This window comes from Diadema antillarum, unplaced genomic scaffold, assembly GCF_040938485.1.
Source record: "Diadema antillarum isolate AM-2024a unplaced genomic scaffold, OU_Dant_1.0 scf00000108, whole genome shotgun sequence".
Classification (NCBI taxonomy): domain Eukaryota; kingdom Metazoa; phylum Echinodermata; class Echinoidea; order Diadematoida; family Diadematidae; genus Diadema; species Diadema antillarum.
In genome coordinates, this window is record NW_027270997.1 from 369,422 (window position 1) to 392,848 (window position 23,427).

General features: G+C 37.1%; 1 protein-coding gene across 1 annotated transcript in view; it reads left to right on the top strand.

Annotated features, from left to right (window-relative positions):
• Positions 1-23,427, top strand: part of LOC139719291 (uncharacterized) — a 46,333-nt gene that overhangs the window by 11,454 nt on the left and 11,452 nt on the right. The window contains exons 2-3 of the mRNA XM_071630715.1: positions 20,244-20,764; positions 22,451-22,580. Of these exons, the coding sequence (XP_071486816.1) occupies positions 20,244-20,764; positions 22,451-22,580 (651 nt within the window). The remainder of the gene's footprint in view (positions 1-20,243; positions 20,765-22,450; positions 22,581-23,427) is intronic.

Consider the following 23,427-nt stretch of genomic DNA (forward strand, 5'->3'; position numbering starts at 1 on the left):
AAATATCTTGTGACTTTGATTTTTCAAAGGCAGATGAATGGATTTCACCAAACTCAATTGTAATATAAAAGTTCACAGTCACAAATCAATATGTAATGTAATTTTGTTATTTTGGAGATGCTGATGAAATAAAGAAGAGTTTTTTTTTTCTTTTTTTTTAAAGAAGTCACACAACAACCCATGGGTTCATCCTACATGAAGGATCATATGTTTTACTTAATGCTCCCTGATTATGCAGTGCAATTCACTGATAATTTCTGTTGATACCTGGATACTTTTTAATGAGTCGTGGAATATATTGTATATAGCATGCATTTCTTCCAACACAGCATAGAATGTAAGTAACCTGCAAATCCTTCTTGTACTCTATCTGCTCTCACCTGTGAACCAGGGCGCAAGGATTGTGCAAGATTGCTGTGGCTTTGGCTATAGACTACCTTATCCGATTTCAAAAGGTACATGTAAGTCTACATGACTATAAGGTTTGTTCAAATATGATGCGACAAACCCCCTGACATTTTTAGTGTTCAGATATGGTGCGCCGAACCACGCCACTTTCATTATGTTAATGAATGCACATGACTAAAAAAAAAAATAAGATAAAGATAAACTCATGACATTGTATCTTCACTTACTTTTGAGCTTGATTGCACCATAACTTCTTGCCACTGTGTGGCAAAATATATTCCTCTTGCCTCAGTGTTTTTGTTTTGTTTTATTGCATTTTGATCTGTTTATTTGTTTGTTTTTTACCATCTCATATCGCATTGATTTGTGCACTAAAATGTTGCCGTAGTTTGACTCATCATATCTGAACAAGCCTTTATGAGTCATTTTGGACAGGCAATTAGAACTCACAGTACTTTGGTATTCTGAAAATGAAATTGATTTTTACGAGTTTAATTGATTTTGCATTTTCTACTTTCTATGATCTGTTTTTGTATTAGAAAAGAAATTAGAGGTCAAGGGAAACTTTCTGGGTTTTTTTTTTGTGTTGTTGGACTATGTAATTTATTAAGATCACTTGCTTTTCAATGTTTCACAGGTTAACTTTTTTTTTTGGATGTTGTGAATATTTTTGCGCACTTGCCTTTGTCAGGGTTATGTCCTGATGTCGACGAGAACTTTACTCGTGAATGCTTCAAAGTCGATCCTTGAACTTTAAAGATTGACTCCCCATATATAGGCTGAAATTTTGAAGTTGCTTTTTGATCAGTCACGAATAAGAGAAAAGTGATAAATTTCAAAGCTTCTTTAAGAAAAAATAGGTATAAGTGAGTTTTAATTGTGAAATTATAGTGATCTTTAAGTAAAATGGAATAAGATCCATTTATTATCCTCTGCCAAGAAGTGGTGCCTGAATTGTTATGGTTTTGAGTAGTCCATCCCTCCGTGTGTGTGATAGCTTGAAATCTGTTAAAATAATCATAAATGTGAATAAAATGTGTTAAGCCTATGTATGACTGAGTCTATCAAATTGCATTTTTGAATCGAAATAAAGGTCACAGTCAAATTTGTCTAGTTTTTATTTGTAATAGATTCATACAATGTCTGTTTGTTTTTCATTGTTTCCTTACATTTTCAGCCTGATGCTAGTTTTGATCACCACTTGAAGAGGGAAAGCAGAAGAAGATGCAGCTCTTGATGCAGCTTGCTTGCTTGAAGATCAGAATATGCAGCTTGCTTGACAGAGGACGTCACAAGGATAACATACATGTGTACCAATATTACTTCATTGTTGACCACTTGGTACTACCCTGCCCTGGTGATATCATTCAGAGTGCCTTCGACACATCGTTCAAAGCACATTAAATATGTGTTTTGTCTACGGTATGCAAAACCTCTCATCAACCTTTGGACATTTGGAATTACCCCGAGTTCGTGAACCGAGATCTAAACTTTCAAATAGATAATGAAGTGATGCATTCTTTAGGAGTTCCCACTGAAACTGCTTTTTTTTCACTGTTTGCCATACGAACATGGACTGAGTGATGGACAAACAATAAATTGCGCCCAGGGGGCCTGTGTACGGACATAATTTGATTCGTTCAATGGTTTTAGAAGACACTTGAAGAATCATCATTGTGACAATGAAACTGTGAAGATACTCCAAGTCCAGTTCTATGGAGGAACCGAGATAGAGACTGATGATACAAGTTGTATACAGTTGATGAAGCAGTACTCTCCATTAGTCGATGACAGTTTTTGATGAGGAGGTGATTACCTTTAGTCCAGGGGACATTGAACAACGACCTTGTAATTTTACATGTCCTAGTTTACATGTGTCAGTATGGAGTAATGCATTACCATGGTAACATCAAATTTTCATAAAGATTACAAATACAGAATGTGGATCAAGCTACTCCGTTTTAAATCAATTCTGTTGAAATTTGATTGTCCAGAAATCTGTTGCCATGGCAATTGCAGTTTTTAAACAAATCATACAAAATTGTGTGGATCACGCTGCTCTCTTAGTTTCTTTTTTTTAGCATTTAAATTTGAATTTGATACATATGGTCACTATGATAATATGTTATGGTGCAAGACACTTTTTGTGGGGGTCATAAATTCGTTTCCATGGCAACAGCATCTTCATACAAGTCATCCACAAGTACGATGTGGATTCAGCTAACTTCCTCAGATTTTGAGCATTTGACTTTAAATTTGGCACATGTGACCACTGTATTATACACCTCTGCAAATTTTATTTTTCGTCATTGTCAAATAGTATGTTGTAAAGTTAATGGTATTTTGTAATGAGAATCGTATAAACTACAAGTGGATTGAGCTTACTCTCTCAATTTTTAGCAATAACCTTGAGATATGATACCTATATATTGTGACAAGATAAATTCTAGATGTGCAAAACACTTTTCTCGTCAATGTTAAACAATGCGTTGCCATGCTAACTTTTTTTTTTAATACAAAGCAATCGAAGATATTGTGATTGACTCATAACTCCCTCATGTTTTAGGCATTTGACTTGAAATTTGGCACGTGACCACTGTAGTGCGCTAATGTGCAAATGTCATCTTTTGTATCGGTCAAAGAAAGTGTTATCATGGCAGTGACATTTTCAAATTAAAAACTTACACAACAGTTGATTATGCAATCTCCCTCAGTTTCTGAGCATCTGGCCTAAAATATTGCACAGAGTGCTAATGTAATGGCAACCATCTTTTAAAATGAAAATCAAACAAAAAATACTGTGAATTGGGTGAGCTCCCTCAGTTTTCTAGCATTTGACTTGAGGTTTCGCTCATGTAACCAGTGTAATCTTAAAATGAGTCGCACACTGATCTCACTGTTGAGTAATCTTGCTATGGTAACAACTTTTGTTACATTGTACTTTTTTTCAACAAAAGGCATACAAGAATATCATGAATTGAGCTAACTCTCTAAGTTTTAGGTGGGGGTATCAATTACGTCCAGTTCGAGTTGAAAATATTGGCCCAAGAAGGCCTTATGTGTGTCATTTGAATATTTAAATGATCCGAATTTCACATGCTTGTATCATCACTTGCAATAGCATTGATCAAAAGAAAGAGTATAATTTTTTTTTTTATGTTAACATTTTACAACCAGACTGGATGATCTATGTTGAATATTTGAATTATACAGCTGAGTAGGCAATTCAATTTGAACATTTGAATGATAGAGCCAAGAAGATATAATACTAGTATCAATTTCATTTGAAAATTCAACTTGATAGTGCCAAGAAGGCCAAAGGTATTCAGAGTGAGTACTGTATTTAAATTTGATATTTTAGCCTACAATAGCCATAATGTATCTCATTTGCATAGATAATCAAAGAACCATCTGACAGGGTCAAAGGTATTCCATTTTGATACTTATATTGTAGAGATGAGGCTTTCATTACATGTAATAGAATTGTGTTTTGTTGTGACAGACAGAATTTATTAAATATTTTGATCAACCTAGTAGCACGTGACTGTCTTTCACCTACTTACATTACTGTGTTATTTTGTGCGATTGAATGTGGAGAGTGTGAAATGATGTCGAGGTATCGACACTTCAAATTGTTAATAAGTTGGCATCACTTGGAATTTATTTCTCACTCTGAAGCGTTATATCAACACTTCTGTGGTGTCAAATAAACACCAAATAATGCAAACTTATAACACTTTGAAGTGTTAGAATAACACCATGACAGGTGTTGGGGTATAGATTCTAACAACAAATAGTGTTGAAGTTACACCGTCATTGGTGTTAAAGGGTGTCAAAAGAACACCAAAGTGGTGTCAACTTATCAGTAATCTGAGCAACACCAAAGCTGGTGTTGGTATATTTTAACACCACGGGTGTTGAACTTACACCATAACTGGTGTTGGGATGTCAAATGAACACCATTATGGTGTCAACTTCTTAACACTCTCTTAAGTGTTGAAAAAACACCGAGGCTGGTGTTGGTATATTTTTACACCCTTTAACACCCATGGGTGTTGGATATTTTAACACCAGAGACGGTGTTACTTCAACACCAGATGGTGTGGTCCTTTATTGAAGTTCGGCCGGTGTTAGATTCAACACCAGTGGTGTTAAATCTAACACCACTGTTTTTGCAGTGTATTTACATCTACCATTAGTGGAAAATTATTTTCATTACATCCATTCAAGATTTTTACCAAAAAAAAATGTATAACAATAGAAATCCTAGTGAAGATATACTTATAATGAGCATAAATAGCAGATAAAATCATAGGAAAACATTCATGTAGATTACCGAAGAAAATCTCTTGTGAAATTAAAGCGTTCAATTTGACGAGGCTTGAAAGCATTATATACAGGCATACATATTATAATTACACATTCCAAAAGAATATATCTGCGCTAGATACATATGTATCGATTAGCAGGGTATGTGAACCTTCGCATGTGCAGTTTTTTGTTTGTTTGTTTGTTTTGTTTTGTTTTGTTTTAAGATTATGTCCAGAGCCGGAGGAGGTGGTGGACACAGTACTTTGCCAAATATCGTTCCTTGTGAAAAGACGGACGTTTAGTGCAACCAATCGAGTGAAACCTCACTGAGAATTAAAAAAAAAAAACCACATACACACACACACCCACACACACATACAAGATAATGCAGGAATGATAATATGATATTGCAGTGATTATTAAAGAGGGTGAACTTACTCAACTTTGACCTCGGAACCACGAATACACTGTCCAATAATGACCCGGTTTTTGGACCAACATCTCCTTGCTTCATCAATATACACTTTTTTATTCTTTTTTGTGTGCGTGTTTAAATCAGAGTGTTTAATGTGTCCAAAAATAACAAACAGGACCAGAGGAACACGCTGATTTTACAGTTTGAATAAAAAAGAAGAAGAAAAAAACAACAACAAGGAAAAGAAAGAAAAGCCACTTTGGATTGTCAGAATTGAATCCTATAGAAGTGGGCAGAAGTACACACACCCTTATAGGCAGGATCTCTCCCACTGAAATAATATTTGTTGTTCGTCTCTGCACAGGAGTACAGATATAATAAACATCTGCGCTTGTTCGATAAATACTAGAAAGAAAAATTTCGCGTTTTTCCCTTTTCCTCTCTCACGGATATCATGAAAAAAGTGACACAAGTAATGTACATTTACATCATCTTGCATAGTGATACTATCGGTACTGGGTATAGCAGTGATGTCAGGTGCGATCGTGGGCGCATAATTTTGTCAGATTGGCAAAAGGCCAAGATGTATATGTATCATTATTGTTATGACAACTTCCGGACTACGACCTCACCTTTGAAATCATACACGGAACTTGTCGTCGGATACTTGTATAACATGATCACAATACAGTCCGACCTCGATTATCCGGCCCTCGATCTCTTGTCCGGATTTTTCTATTATCCGGACGCCTCCAAGCAGTGAAGACAATAAGAAAAGAAGAAAAAGAAAAAGAAGAAAAAGTGATTTCAAACATTATCAAAACCCCTTCAAAACTCACCAATTTACCTATATGTATACGATATTCCGTACAGAAACATAATATGAATTCAACAGTAAAATGCTTCAAATTCATGACTATAATTTTAAGTATGAATGCCAACATGAATTACACTACTGTTGTTGTGTATACTACCTACGTAGCTACCACTGGGTCGCAGCCTATACAGTGTAGTTTGTACTAATATACATGTATACATAAACACTGTTTCCTCCCATATCCGGCCAAATGGCTTATCCGGAGGGGCGCTGACAGGTTCGAATAACAGAGGTCGGAATATCATATGAAAAAACAACAATACAACAAAAAACAAAACAAAAAAAAACATTGGCAGAAAGCAAATCCATGTACTTTCTAAAACATGCGAAATGCTAGATCTCCATAGTGTCGAAATCACCTCCCACTAGGCAAAATTGATGATTCCATGCACTTGGCATTCAAAGATACTTCCTATCAACAACAAGAATCTCTCTCTCTAACTCTTTTCTTTCGAGGCAGATAAAAGAAAAAAACAAAATAATGAAGTTCTATAGAGAATCAAGGACAGACTGGTACTAATGAATCAAAATACACAGAGATGTATACTTTTGTTGACATAGATATTTCTTGACAGCAAGAGAAAGTAAATTCGAGAATAAAAAAAAAAACGTTTCATAGTTATTATCAACACGTTAAAGACGGTTTGATTTTGCTACAACACACATTTCCCATAGACGCTTGCCCGAATATACTCGGGACTCGTCCTCAACGGGTTAAAATCGTGTGTATAAAACACTATAATGAAGTTTTAATCAAGGTCAGACTGGTGAAATAAGAACTAGTTACATAGAGCTGTGTACTTTTTTATTGACAGAGATATTTCGTAAAAGCAAAAGAAAATTGATTCGAGACTAGGCAAATACGTTTCACATACTGTATATTATTGAAAGTCGTGTGTATAACATGAATATGTTTGGCTTCCATCAAGTTCTGATCGGAAGCTAGAGATTTCCACCTGCGTCTTGGCGTCTTGGTCTACTCTCGAGATTTGGTGTATGTGTGCACTAGTTCCTGGCACAGCCCCGGTATAACTTCCGGCTATAGCTTCCAGGTTGTCGTGGGTGACCTCCGCGAAGGAAGTAGGTCCTATCCTCTAGGCCTATGTGTAACATAGTTAAACACCTTACAAAAGTGGACTATTCCAGTCCGGCTGTCACAGTTTCTTTTGCGCACATTAGATAGTAGCTGCTTTCAGGCAACCTCAAGTTAAGATTTAGTTTTTAATCCCTTTTGCAGAGATTATCGAAAATAATACTTCTCTGACAGTAATCGTGTCTGTTTGTTTATCGTCATTGACGTTTTACTATCACGATGGAGTATCAGACCATGAAAGCGGGGAAGAAGTCAACTTGGCTGACAAAAAAAAAAAAGGTTGAATATCATACTATTATATTTTGTTTAAAAATCAACAGATCTGAACTACCCCGTATCTGAATGCCAAAAGCTAAAAATGTGTACAACATTGGAATTATCGATATATTTTTTTATCTTAAGCATAATTATTCTCATTGTTCCTGACTACCAAATCTAAGTGTCATGCATGGGTTTATCTGTTTGTGTGTGTGCATGTATGTGTGTGTGTGTGTGTGTGTGTGTGTGTGTGTGTGTGATGGAGAACTGATATAGCAAACAACGAAGTAATCTATGGTGAGATGGCAGCAGGGTCTCCGTACTTATATAACAGCATTTATGCATGAGATTCACACAAACAAAATGGAATATGTATGCATTCAATGCAGGAGGGCGGAATAGGAGAAAGAGATGAAATAGAGGGATTTAAAAAAAGAAATATGGCCCAAAACATTTTAGGTCTGTAAAATAATCATCTTGGACTCTTTGGACGATGAGAAAGGTGACGGGTAATAGACATGTTTCTTTAAATGCCAAGTTTCTATAAACATATCCATTCAATACACGTATACTCAATGGTGGCACTCTTCCGACTATAAAAGCAACACATACTGTGTGTTAAAAGGCCGATTAAAGTCGGATTGGAAGTGAAGTTGTGATTAGGAAAAGAAATCTCATTACCTGGAGCCATGACCACCGATACCACAATCGACGAATTTGATTGCATTAACAAATAGAGTTTTAAGCTCAGAATCGTATCAAGCGATTACTCTGCGTTTCGAATGGGATGTGGCTTTACCTCCACTGGAATGGTAGAGTCCTCACTTCCCCTGACTCAATTCGGGACCATTTAAATACCCACGAACATTAAGCCTATTCGGAAAGTTATACCAAAACACGAGTACACAGAACTGTCAGTTCTTTATTTACTAAAGGAGTCTCATTTTGGTGCAGATCAGGGAAAGGAATCATTTGGAATTATTTTGTTGTGGGCGATTCTCTTGCAACGGCAAGCAATATGGACGCAGGCGGTAAGATATCATGCCTTATATGTCTTTCATTCATTTCTTTTCTTTTATTAATTTGCTAATTCTTAAATAATTTGCGTCATTCACGTTGATATTAAGCAAGGAACCTTACTCATTGCTTGTACCATACTCTCGATATAATGGACAAATTTCCTGAGTCTCTAATAATCTGACCGCATCAATTTACTCATTCGAAAGCTTCAATGTTTTGTTTGTTTGTTTGTTTGTTTTTTGGCAACAGTATAATTACTCTATCTATCTATTACCAACATAAGGCTTTTCTATATCTGTAAGGACATTCAATCGTCCATTTTACTGAGAGAGTTAACCGTCTTGTGAGTGTAATCAGCTAACTGATATTCTGACACGACTCTGCCATGTATCAAATCTACAGGAAATAACAATACTTAGAGGAAAAGGGTTAAGGCGAATCAAAAAGTCAAGTAGTAAGATCGTTTGTAGTATCATGTCGGGCAACGTCAGATCACGCTATAATACTGGTAAAAGTTCAACCTATATCATGAAATAACATCTTGGAGTAGTCTGCAAAAATGTCAAGACTATTCGTATAAACTGGTCAACCCATGAGCACAAACAAGCGCAAGTGACCACCTTATTTTAATACGAAGTAGTTTTTCTCTTTGAATCAAAGCAATGAACACATTTTTACGTGATACACTATTTTGTAAATATTGAAAAGGATCGACGGGAAAAGGAGCGCACTCGGTAGTACAGTCACGTAGTTGATGACGTGAACCAAGACTCCGCTTGCAGAAACTTGGAAGACATAGTTAGTTGATGCAATTATCAAACCGGCAGTGATTTATTTGGTGATTTTTTGACACGCGTAACAACGGGGGCAGGTACGGATGTTAGACGTGATAGAACCGGAAGTACTGTGATGTTGTCATCATTGTTCCGTTTTCCAAAGTCAACCAAACTCGTTTGTTTTGATGTAGAACTATTTCCCAGAACAATTTGGGAACAACGTTATGATTTATTGTTTATTCATTGTTTACTACCATCGAAGCTATTGCGTCAAGAGTGCACCATCACCCCCATCATTCACGCCCATCTTCATGTGATGGGCATTCAAGAATTTAGGTTTAGCCTCGGTCGGGGCAGGTTCTAGCGGTGTTCAATTGTTTTACTGGTCAGGGTCATTACACCTTTTCTCTTGTGTTTAGTGTCAAACTACGATTCATCACAGATAATTAGTTCTAGTCAGTTGCAGGATAAACTGAATTCAGAAGACATACTATCATAGCTGTATCAATTTATTCGACTTATTTCATTTCTTTCTTTCTTTCTTTCTTGAAAACCAACTGACAGTAGCTTGGCAAACATGAATTGAACAGGGAAGTAAAATTATGCCTCGTTTTGAATACAACACATGATATACCATTTTAAATCCTTAATGCTTACAATAACACGAATAAGATGTCGACATGGGGAAATTGTCAATCAGTTGCAAGAACACAAGCAATTATATCGTAATATTGAAGAGAAAAATAACAAACTGGAAATAGCAGCCGAGTCGTCTCCAACAGTACATGAAAAATATAGCAATTCCTAAAGCTGTTGTATGATATCAAATAGTTTCTTACATGAGATGGTGTGTTGTGAAGGCTTGTATCATTAATAATATCTTTTTAGTTTTAATATGAACTTCCTCCTGTAAGGCAATGAATTTTGCCTCTTAATTTTAATGACATTCAGCGATCAAGGGGTCCATAACTCTAAAAAAAAAAGAAAAAAAAGATAGATTTAAGGTACAGCGAAAATCTCAAGACATGACAAGTTAATCGATTACGACGCCATATTATCATTCCAGAGATGTTTCTCATTCTGATTTAGTACGAAAAGAAGAACCCGCTTTGAATTTCCCTGTATTTCAGTGCGCCTTCCCGTTGTTACTGAGGCTATATAAGGGCCTGGAATCAAGAAGTCAAAATATAAAGCTATCGTCATCTTCCGTTAGGAACTACACTGGTTTAAAAAAAAAATCAAACAGGTTGAATCCGCAACTGGCAGCCTCACAGAGGTACCGATTAACTATAATTTTTTTGGTTCCCCATGGCAACCTCCATAGTAACAGCAAACACAAGTGATGCGCGGACACTGAGACTTTGGTGCGGAGTCAAGGATATACAGAGATCCTGTGAATCACGTAGCTACTTACCATCAACCAAGTGAACTTGATTTAGGTTCAACTTGAAAGCAGTTTATCGCATGCTCTATGATGGCTATGGTCCTTATAGCTGAGGCATTCAAAATTCAACTTTAGGCTTCGCGCCGTTCAGCCATGTCAAAAATCTAGAAGTTATTCTTTCCCGTTCAGAATGTGTACGCAGAAAGTTTGCAAGGTATGGGTGAATACAATTTAGTGTATGTTTGTTTGAGTGTGTGTGGGGGGTGTATGTGTGGGTGTGGATGTGCATGCTTGCAGGTGTATTGGGTCATCATTCTGAAACTTGCCGAAGACCAGTCCTTTACTGATGGACTCGCAGACTTAAATCAATGAGGGAAGAAGAAGAAGAAGGGGAGGGGCCGGGATTAAGCAAAAGTTGCCACAACGCTTCAGGCAAACGATCTACCTTACATCTTTAAGATATCTTGGAAGATTTCGACGCCACCGGAAGCCGCTACTTCTACGTCTAGTTCCGTTTGGGCTAAGTGCCAGGATGTGCGAATCGGTTCGGTAACCCAGATGTTGCTATAATCAGTGACTCGATCCATGCACAGACGACTCTCATTCGTCTTCTACGACAGTGTTCACAGTGGTTGCTGCAGCGGAAGACGAATTTAAATCTCCTAGACTGCTGCCTGATCGGTTCCTTACGCGTCCGTTCGATCCCGTACGTTGTATTTATGTACAAAATGATGTTGAGGGACGAATCGGTTTGTTTTCATCATGCTTCCCTCTAGAGTTTCTATGCATCACTGGCATCTGGAGATACTTGACACTCTACACTGCAAAAATTCCGGTGTTAAATAGTGAACACCGAGCTGGTGTTAAATTTTCATTTCCAAATATAAAACTGTTTTTTGAAGAGTTTCTTAGTAACTGCACTTCTCGTTGATTTTTAATTTAAACAAGACGATCAGGAATTTTACGTTAAAATACTAGATTTTTGAAAAAATGTGAAAATAAATTTACACCAAAGTAACACCAGCTGGTGTGGTCTCTTATTGAAGCTGGACGGGTGTTAAACCATTGATATTAACACCAACAAATATCAAATCAACACCATGTGGTGTCATTTTTTAATTAACACCAGTACAGTGTCAAAATAACACCAGGTACAGTGTCAAATTAACACCACGAAGTGTCAGGTGAACACTTTTCAACACCATCACAGTGCATTTTGTACACCTGTGGGTGTGGTCCTCTATTTAAGTTTGATCGGTGTTAGATTTAACACCCATGGTGTTAAATCTAACACCGATGTTTTTACAGTGTATGAACACCACAAACGGAACTTTTCTTCCCAGGTGACATTAGAAATCAATGGAGTGCAATCGTCATTTGTGATGCAGTAATCGACCTTACGATACTGCAACGTTTTCGTGCTTTATTGATCAAGTCGAAATAATGAGAGTGCACGTGACGGCCAAACGATTATCTGAGGTTCCTGTAAAACAAAACAGGACCTTAAGGTTACCGTCATGATTATAATTGAATAGAATGGTATCATTGACTTTTTTCTTATTGTACAAAACTAATAGCAATAACAACAACAACAAATCGAGTATCTCTAACTTCAAGCACAATGGAGGGGAGGGTGGGGGGGGGGGGGGGTCTTAAACTCGGAAATGACCCTGTCAGCAAGTTCGGTTCCGGTGAAAATGTCCGGTGAGCTGCATGCCTGTAAAACTACACCAGCCTGCACACAGTGCAACTATTGTGCATAAATACCTGGGGACGCACAACGCGAAAGAAGAATCTATGATCAAACCATGGAGGTACGTTTGTACCTCCATGATAAAACTTGCACAACGATACTTACCAGTATACATATTAATGAAATGATTTAGTGAAGGCAGCGATATAAGTTGAAAACATCAGCAAACGTGTGAAGAAAATCAGACGATCCGTTTAAACGTTTAGAGTCTTTAAAAGTTTTATGGATTAGAAGACTAATACAGTTTGTGATGTCACGTATGTACAATCATATAAGGAAAATATAAAGAGAATTCCACAAAATTCCACAAAATTTCATTTTTAGTGAAAAGTACAAAATCCCTCGACTTGTTTCAACTTCTTTCTGACAGAGGTATATCAAGCGTTCTTTCATTTTGCTATGAATATGAAGAAATGTTGAATATAGAGCGATGGCTGTATAGAGAAGCTTAAAACATTCGTAATTTTTGAATGGATTCTAAATTTTCCTCAAACGTTCACTTATGTGTTCTACTAAAATTGTTGCATTCATTTAATCTACAGTACCAAGCTGACTTGACAGTTTCAAGCGATATTTTGGCAAAAGACTCGATTCTTATTCCTAGAAAAGGAAGAATCTATTCTTTGAAATTTTCGAACCTTCTGATATCGCTACTCTGCCATATTAATTGTGATAGAATCGATGGAAATCCATTTTCTTTTTCTATCAGGTTCATTCCAAGTATCGATAGTTGGCAGAATATTTGAGTGCACCATGTGTAAATATATATATATATATATATATATATATATATATATATATATCCTTCCATCCAATCCATCCCTCTTCCTCCCTCTTTTTATGTTTGAAGAGTTTGGTAGCAAAACGGGTTAACTGCAATCTTTGATTATTTTAAAGAAAGTCCATCATTAGATAGAGCAAAATAAAATCTTTCTACGATATCTCACTTGTTGAATAACGAGAAATATTCTTGAAGTTATGATCAAAAGTATTTTAGATTTTCTTATCATTTCGGTTGTTTTCATACAGGTTTAATCACAAATATCACAAATATCTCAAATCAGCTGGAATGGAGTTAATTCGTTGTGCAATCAAACGCGTCATTTCTATTGTTTCTATTGTTTCGGTGAAGCATTGCACATCTTAGTCTCGACACCTAGCCCAGATGAAAGATAAGAGGTGAAAGAAGAAGAAGAAAGAAAAGCAAGATAATCTAAGTTGTAACCTGTAATCATGTGTTGTCTGAAGCAGAAAACAAAAGACAATCACCAGGAAATAATATTGTTCCTGGTAACGACAGTCTCTTTATCGGGGTTTGTTGTGATAATGTGGCTTTAATACCTTGCTTACCTTGATTTAACCTCCGAGGAGATCGACCAAAATGATTTATCAATGACAATGATAATACTAGCAGGATTGGAAACGTTAAAGAGAATACCTTAATGCGTTTTGTCTTGAACTGCTCAATATATCTTCCACTATAAATACCTGTTGATTAGAGTAATGTGTGTCATTGAAGGAGACTTTACCTAAAATACACATGTCGATTCAGTGAATGCAGAAATGATTAATGGTATACACCGGTGATGTTTGAGGAACAAATCGGACAATCCAATATAAATCTTTCGACATTTTAGGTTTGGTTCAAACAAGGGGTCAGTCATCAACATGATCAAGGGGTTAGAAAACTACAGCCACTCGTGATGTCATAGTAGGACAATGATATTTAAAAAATATAAAAAGAATTTTGAAAATTTGATTTTTTTTAAAATAAAAGTTACACAATCTTTCGACCTATTACCGACGTAATTTATGAATAATATTAATCCCTTTGCCTCCTGACCGTAGGAAGTCTAAACAGGTGCTCTTTCATCATACTCTTAAATTTCCTTTATAGTGGCGGTGCTAGTTGTGGTGTTAGTGTTGGTGATTGTTGTACTGTTGTGTGTAGATGCGGGTATTTAAAGCTAGAGGTCACAGGAAGGCAAACTCGGAACAGCCAATCTGTCATGCAGCTATCCATCGCTTCCCCTCCACCTCGTATAGAACTAACTCTTCCCATTATTGTCAGTCCGATGTGATCATAGTACTAGTACTACCCGTCGACCATACGCCGAGTGCCTGCCAATCATTTTGCTTGCAAGATTTTGATTTTTACTGCATGTTTTCTACTCCTTGTCAAAGGTTTCAAACTATATGCCTGTATCACCTCTGAACGTGAGAAAAACTCGATGTTACATTTTCTCCATCTCACGATCTTTCGCCCTGTCTCTCTCTCTACCTCTTCTCCCTCTTTTGCTCCTGTAGGAATTTTCTTATAATGTACTTAATGTGCTGGGATAGCTATGGCGTAGCGCTCCAAGAATATACAACCGTGTACACTGTGAAGATCAGAATTGAGAGCTTTTATTTAAATCTATCTTGGCGCATTTGTTTCGACAATACACATTATAATTTGATACGTGGTATCTGGTTCAGTTCATAGGGACAAATGTCTATTTCGCGTGTATATTGGCTAGTGCATAACTTCTTTCTTGCTATCTGTTGTTTGTTAATTCATATATTCAAAAGAAATATTTTTGGTTACAGTTATGTGTTACGCGCACCATTTCTAATGCTTATACTTTGTCAACTATTTTCTATTTGACCCCGAGAGAAAATAATCATATCATAGTGGAATGAAATCATAATTTTAAATCGGTAATATCACAAAAAAAATGTATCATTAGAAGCTGTAATTATTCGTCGTGCAAATCACTTTTCTAACCCTCAAATAATCAGTGGAACATAATTGTATAGCTGAATTCAATGTACGCTATGTCCTTTTTTTTCTTTTGTTTTAATCACGCGCAGTTAAATCGGCATCATATATATTTTTCCACGTCTAAATGAATTCTATCATTGCAAATGTACAAATAAGTTAAGTGACGTCGCACACTATGAAGTATAGAAATTCCTGAATGAAGTTTGCAGTTTTGTTTGGTCATCATGAGTCATCATAAGTAAAAGTTAAAAGATTTTTTTTCAACGTTTCGAATCTTTGATAAACACAGTATCTTACTGATATTGAAAGTATTTTGAAAGTTTGATTCTTTATATTTTTTATCAGAACATTAGATTGAGATATATATGAATCTATTGAGATATCATATTATTGCTTTGTTGTTATTCTTGATACGATTTCCTAGACTGATTACTATCTTGGTACGCAGAAAAGCGACACGCACACAAGCACACACACACACACACACACACACAAAAGTGGGAAGCAAATCAACTCTCAGTATAGGCCATCCCATACATCCCATACATCGCTAAGATTCGTTTACAATTTCCTTCCCATTGTTTGCTTGTTTGGGAGGAACCAACAGGGCTGAAGAATAACAATACTGTTGTTGTGATTTATGGTTTTATACTGTCCTTATATTACAAGACAATCTAAGCTCTTCTATATCAACCAATGACCTCACATGCCTTTCTTTTTAGCTCTTAAAAATGATAAAAGAATAAAGTATACGAGTAAGGTCTCACAAAGAAAGGAAAAGCTTTGCTCCTTAGTGACCAAGTCTTGACGGCTTCCGCTTGCACACATCTATCCAAAACAAACAAACAAACAAACAAACAAACAACACATCAAACTAACAAAAGTCTATATGTTTATGCGTGTATGTTTATTATTATTATTATTATTATTATTACTATTATTTATTCGGCAATTCAATATACAATACAAGCTGACATAAAATACAAACAGAAAATCGTAAATACATGATATAAAAATTGTGGTGGTTCCAGGTGCATGCTGCTGGTTGCCAGGGGAGGAAAAGGCAAACTTAATCACCGAGGCTCGAGACCTTCCTCCCCGACCAGTGCATGCACCCAGAATCAGCTATATCAATGTAAAACAGATACAATCATTATCAAATAATACATCATTACACAAAAATGCTCTGGATTCAAACACAACTAGACTTGGAATTTGTCAACACATTTATGATATGCAAATAGATAGATAGATAGATAGATAGATGAGATAGATAGATAGATAGATAGATAGATAGATAGATAGATAGATAGATAGAAAGATAGATAGATAGATGGATAGAAAGATAGATAGACATGGCGTAAATATGAACGTACTTACTAATGCATACATAGTGTGAATGTTAACCCTCTGATGTAACCACTATAACACGGGTGAAATCTCATATACATCATACAGCTATTAGACAACTATCCAACCAATAAATCCTAAAATCATACTGTTTGTTCTCATATTCGGTGTATTTCGGTGTATTTAGCATCAAATTATTGTTTTGGTTTATCGTGAAAAAAATGGAAAAAATTCATCAGCTGTATGTTCCCTGTAGCAAACCTTCTACGAAATTCCGTACACAAGTGCTACAAGAAAGTTTTAGAGGTTGAAAATATGGATGTTTAATAGCGTAATCATAAAACGAAAACGCCATATATATTTTGATATGCGTTTCATAAGTCAGCCCCTTTAACACACATGCTAATCTTAATTTCCTGACACATCGACCTTGCAGAGATCGTCAGCATGCTGATACACCCTAGTCACTTAATACCCGATTTTGCTGTAGCATTTGATTCACAGGGACAACATGTCTTTCGTTGCCGTTTCGACCGCGCCAAATGATAAGTATCTTCTGCAAACGTTTTCGCTGGATTACACCCACGTGACCCACACACGCAAAAAAAGTACGGTCGCGCTAGATCAGATAATAACTGTCGTTGAAACCACATCGGGCATATAACTAGAAACTTTAGCTAACGACACTATAGTATATGCACGCTACAGGAATATTTTGGAGATAACGAGAAAAAGTAAAACCTTCTGAAATGAAAGAGTTCAATCATTTAAAGACGGCATAATTTTGCGGCAAGTCTACTGGACTCCCGAGATATTCCTTAATACGACTGCAGTAAGCCTACATTATAAGGGATGTAAAAGTACATTCTGACGGATCCTTGGCTTGCGTGTTGATATTACTTGCAAAGTGATTTGCCGAATGGTTAAAGTACATGCAAATTTTAATGATAGTGCTCAGAGTCCGTTTACTGTACTAGTACATGTTTATCAACAGCATCATGACAACATAATACGGAAGTTGTATTTCATTGTCGTAGGCGGCGTTGCATCTCTTTTATAGCAGGAAAGACTCGTGGACTATGACTGCAGTGGCACACGTAGAGTACGCATACCTTAAGGAAGCCGCCGTGTACACACAGTTTTTAGGAAATTAAGTGGAAGTTAAGGTGTGATAATGATCTTCTTTACCCAGGGTAGTCTCGTCACTGTTGCCACTGCTCTCCCAGATGGGTGTGTCTTTATCATTACCAAACATAGCGTTGTCAGGTGCCCATTGATGGTGACACGATATTTGCTCCTGCAACACTTACTCCCGTCTCATTGTCCTCCAATGACTAAGGGTTAGGGTTAGGGTTGTGACAGGGTTTTCGGTTCAGTTCGACCTGAGGATTAGGATTAGGGTTAGAAACATGTTTATGGGTAGAATTTATGCTTGGTTAAGCGTGGAGATATTTCATGGGAGCAAATGTCGCAGGAGCAAATGTCATGGAACCCCAACTGCCACACCTGGGTTCAGAGGGACATGGGTAAAACATCTTGTCCAAGGACGTAGGCATTTGAATATAATGATTATAGGCATTTGATTCCAACTCGGCACTTCCGGTGAATGTCAAGAGTTATGACCACTATACCACAGTGACCTCCCTGTTTTCACCTATTACCATATGATTATGATACATGTTGTTTTTGCATGTCTTTGCTTGATTTGTATTATATTTCTGCAATATGATCTGACAAAAAAAATCCAAAGGAATTCTATGGACTCTTTATACACGATTCTTGAACGACTAGAGCATCTAGAAGAATTTAGAATGATTCTCGAAAGAGTGACCTCTGCCTTCATGCTGCAATATGAAACTCGTGGAATCCCTGATGGAAAGAACACAGTGGCCCACAGTGTGAAACACAATTTGAAACGCAGTGTGAACACATCGCGAACACAGTGTGAAATCTCTCTGTTAAGTTCGAGCGTTTTAACATTGTAAATACACTGTGAACTATTAACTCACAGTGTGAAACATAACATCACTATATGAACTAACTGTGAAAAACCACACCACAGTTTGAAATCCTCTTCACACTATTAAATTAAAAAATACTCACACAAGCAACTATATGAACACACTGTGAACACACTGTGGGACTCGAAATTTCTCGAAAATACAAAAAAAAAAAGATTCTCGAATCTCAAATTCATTCGTCAAAACTCCTCCAATATTTCCAACAATAACCTTAAAATCATGATATCCTTAATTGTGTGCGTGGTGTGCTGTGTGTGTGTGTGTGTGTGAATAGTTCAACTCCTATACACCTTTAGACCTTAACAATACAACACTGTAAGTTTGTTTAATTTTTGGATCAATATTATGATGAAAAGGATAACAAAAGCTTTTTATTTCATGTCGAAAAAGAAAACCAACTATAAACCAAAATAAATGATGATTTGTGCTCAAGTACAATGTAAGTTTTGTAAGTTACGTCGGAGTTTCTTCCCTACATCTAATCTGCGTCTGTGACAGTGACCTATCTTTATATAAAAATCATATTTTTACACCATTAGTCCGATTTTTATCGAAATTATACTGCTCTGTTTTTCTGATTTTGACCTTTTCTATATCAATGACATCATTCTGTAGCATGATGTGGATATTTACTTCAAGGCGGCCTGAACAGTTGAACGTGGTCTTTGCTCAGCCGTGTTGTGCGCTGTCTGGGGCCCCCTGTGTGATTAACCCCGGTGCCTGAATCCGTCCTCGCTTCCTGTTATTCGTGTACACGCTCTACATGAGTTGATGACTTTCGCATGTTAACGTACAGACAATATTAGAGGAATAGACCTAAAAGTTGCTTCAGTATTGACTTTCTTTTGAAGTCTGTAAGAAAAAAAAATCAACTACGCAATCCATTTTATACACAAGACCGATTATCATAATAATGAATGTACAGCAACTAGCTCAAGTGAAATGAAATTTGTACTATAGTGAGTGTTATGTCAAAAAAAAAAGTTATATGGGATTGCGTTTTTTAGTTTAAAGCAAAATGCATAATTTTTGTAAACTCCTGATACTAAGATTATGGGTACCATTTCAACTAGCCATGTGACGATTCCTAAACATCGATTCAGTGAACGATAGAGCACCTTGGTGCGTATAGTCAGGGTATAGATTGATCGACAACCTGTATGGACGGCTTGTGAGGGTATTACATCAAATGGCCACTTTCTTCAACGGGTTCTTATAGTTACTCGCTCAGACTAAAACAATTAGATTCATGCATTATAATCCCCTACTCCCGGAAAAAAAAGATATCCCCCATTGCAGAAACAAATTTGCATTATCATGCATTACACCTGTAGCATACTGAAACTATCTATAACACATTTGTACAACAACAAAAGATTTCCAATGAAAAACAATTGCAGCAAAAATTCCAAAAAATATAAAGAGCTTTCTCTTGAGGTATGCCTGAAGAAACACATACATATAGTTTGTGTTTGGTGACAAGAGTGACGAAGGATGATAGTACGATATTCCCGTCACTAAAATTTCAGTCTGCCACACTGACTGACCAGGCTGGGGCGCCCCTACGCATAGTCATGCAATTTTTCTCACGACATGGCATTCTTATAATGTTGTGTGTACGCAGGAATAATCATTGAAGCACTGAAACGATCATCATTTCGCACGCTTCAAGTATCGTGCTTGATCACAACATATCGGACTTTAGTATATTTCGCTGCAGTATTTTTTTTAATGTCGTGTAGAATGCAATGTCATACTTCGCAAATGAATCAACTCTTCTCTATCTTTCTGTCTATTCTGTCTTTCTTTATAGGGAGGCTTGCCAGATCGAATAGTCTTTCCCGGCTTCATGAGGAAAACGAAGTTGGAGAACTTCAAAACCACCAGCAGCACAACCACTATCAGACCCAAAACAACAGGTCAGCACCGCATCCCGGACATCGCTACTACACCCCACAACCTGCCAAGAGGAAGGCCCTAAAGCCCCAGACACCACCCCATAGACCCCCTCTTGCCGAGAAACCACAGACTCCGCCCGTCTTACCCGACGCTAGGAGATCACACAATCTGAAGCTGAAGATACCGGAACGTTCGGGAACCTTCGGAAATGGCTACGATTCCGAGAGTCGGAACGGTTCGGCGGGAGACAGTTTCGACAGCGGAACTGGAAGTGCGAGTGCCGGAGTCCGGCGCGCCATCAGACCGCCGAGTTCTCAAGTGCGTAACGGCAGCACGCCCAGTACTCCGGGAAGCAGCGTCTTTAGCCCCGAGACACCGAGTATACGAGTCACACCCGAGTACTCAGATGGAGAGCTTATTCAGCCGAGGAGAAAGGTGAAATATTAGACAACGCCTTTTTTTTTTCTGTTACCATGGTTACAGAAGTTGGCAAGGGGAAAACTATAGAGTGAGCTTTATTTTCTGCCCTACCAAAGCTGTAAATTCCATGAACGACAAAGGATTAATTGGTTGACGTATAAAACAAATAAATATATTTTGGGAGTTTAGATCGACATGCATGACACTAACTGACAGATGTCTAGTTTATGAGGAAATTAAAGCCAACTACAAGAATTTAGCCTTTTGGCACATCACATGGAATACTTTTTATGCAACACCTGAACAAGCCTGTCAGCATCACTATGGACAACGCCACAATCTGTAGTAATGAATAGTTGCTATAATATGATGCCAATGTACCATAACATCCATTTTCTTTGAATACAACACTGTATGTTTAACCTTTTATATAGACTTGATTCACCCTTATCTTTTTCGCCATTCTTACCTCAAATTGAGTACTGTGTTAAGCAATGACGTGTAAATATGAAAGATGCACCAACATTTAGCTTTGAACAAGCAAGGATTAAACATTATACATGTTCTATTCAGTTCAGTTCAAAACCAAATTCTTAACAACTTTTTCTTTTACACAAGAAGCAACAAAATGATATCAATGACGATACAAATCTCTTTGAAATGTTAATGCGTTCAAAAAAAAATAAATCAGTGAAATTCTTGTCACCCGTGCAGAATAATAGCGTTTTGAAAAGATTAAAATGTAAAGAGGATTGAAATTAATGTTTGTAGAGTTTGATTCTTGAAGAATAGTCTCTATTACTATGAGATACAAACTAAGAAAATGACAAAACCTTAACAAAACATATCACCTCGGTTCTCCTCTTATACCCTGCTCCTCGCACAAACGAAGTATGAAGAACAACCACATTCTGTTTCTACATGTACCCAAGTGTGGATCGACCTTGGGACACTGAAGATTTGTGCTGGGGAAAAGATATTAGGACATCTTCCGGATTTTGTTTTTTAGCCACTTCCTTGAGATCAAAGGAAACTTTCCATTTATCATGTGCACGAACTGCTCTTGTTGGTGTACCTATATCCCTATCTCTCCTCCTATCTTTGTCCTCTTTCTTTTGGTTTTTTTTTCTCTCTCTTGCTGTTCCATTTATACTTGTATATCCTTTCTCCATCTCTTCTTGTCTTTCTCTTCTCCTCTCTTCTCTGTTAGAATATGTTATTTATCTCCAACAAGGATATTTTAGTTGCATGGTTTGGCTAACCTCGAATCTCGCCACGAAGGCAGATTCCATAAGGAAGCACCGCCTCAACAGGAAAACATAACAAGGAAACACCTTGCAAACCTTTGTCTATAGCTATGTCATAACTCCAGGTAATACGATAAGGATGTGATAAAAAGCACTGTACTTGGAGTTTCAGTCAGTGGCCTTACATAAAAAAAAAACCCATTTCATCCATCACTATGTTATATGATGCATAAATATAGCATGCATGCTACGTATAGTTTCACTGGAAAAGGGGTAGGTGACTATTATGTAACATAACTTGAATTGTAGCTAATAGTGAAATATAGTTTACATTTACGGTACCTTTTGTAGCAAGAATAAAATGATCTACTGTGAAAAAATAAACAGAATATTGCAGACGTGATTTGGTTAGCCCTCTGTCGGTCGCATGCACACCTTCCTTTTACTACCCCAGGCGCCTCGCCCTCCTCTCGAGCGCCGGAAGTCGGACCCCCTCAGCAATTCTCGAAACAGACGATCCGCTGTAGAGCAGGACACGAGCGCCAACGATCTGGATTTCGCAGAGGCTGGTCAAAACAAGAGAAGTGCGTAGTTCGTCACTTTGCCTAATTCATGACTGATATATTGGCAGATTCATCATTTTGCTTGACAATCTTTAATGCGTATCAGCTTGAAACATTTTGATTTCACCTGCAAATATTCGTCATTATGATATCATAGCTTATTACGAATTAATTCACTTTTATTTCAGTTTTTCATTCATAAAGCACGTCAAGTACAACATGAGAACACGACCTTGTGGTCTTTGTTTGACTTACGATCGGTAAAGCTTCAGTGGCCACATATCCCCAAATTTTGTTCATTTTCTGAAGTATTAAAATTTGATCGCATGCAAGGGATTCAGACACAAATTAAGTGAATGCTTTCAACAGCAAGGATATTCGTTTAAAGAGAATCTGTGCATACATTTGGCACGTATAGAACGATAAGACTGAAGAATCTGCAATGAAATGCTGTTAAATTGACCTAACACTCTGTGTGTCACATAAATTTCTGTCCATGTATGTGTGTAAAATTTAGTGCACTTTTGCCTCATTGGCAGAGAAAGGGTTAAATTTAATTGCCTTTTGTCATGAGATAAATATTCTGATCCGGGGCTAATTTTGTTTAGATATCATCGTCATACATTATTTGGCCAGAAGATATCATTTTGACTCTAATAATTCTAACCCATGCATTGTCCACGATTCTGCATCTGCATGTGCATGTCTCCGTATACGTATATAGCCATGCATTGCCGGCATAGACGTCCACTGATTTAGAGGTCATACAGAGGACTTCCAGAGCCGAACTTGTCGAAGGGATGTCGTGAAGTGACAGCATGGTAAGCCCCACGAGTTGAACCAGCGTACTCACAGGCACACGCCAGGA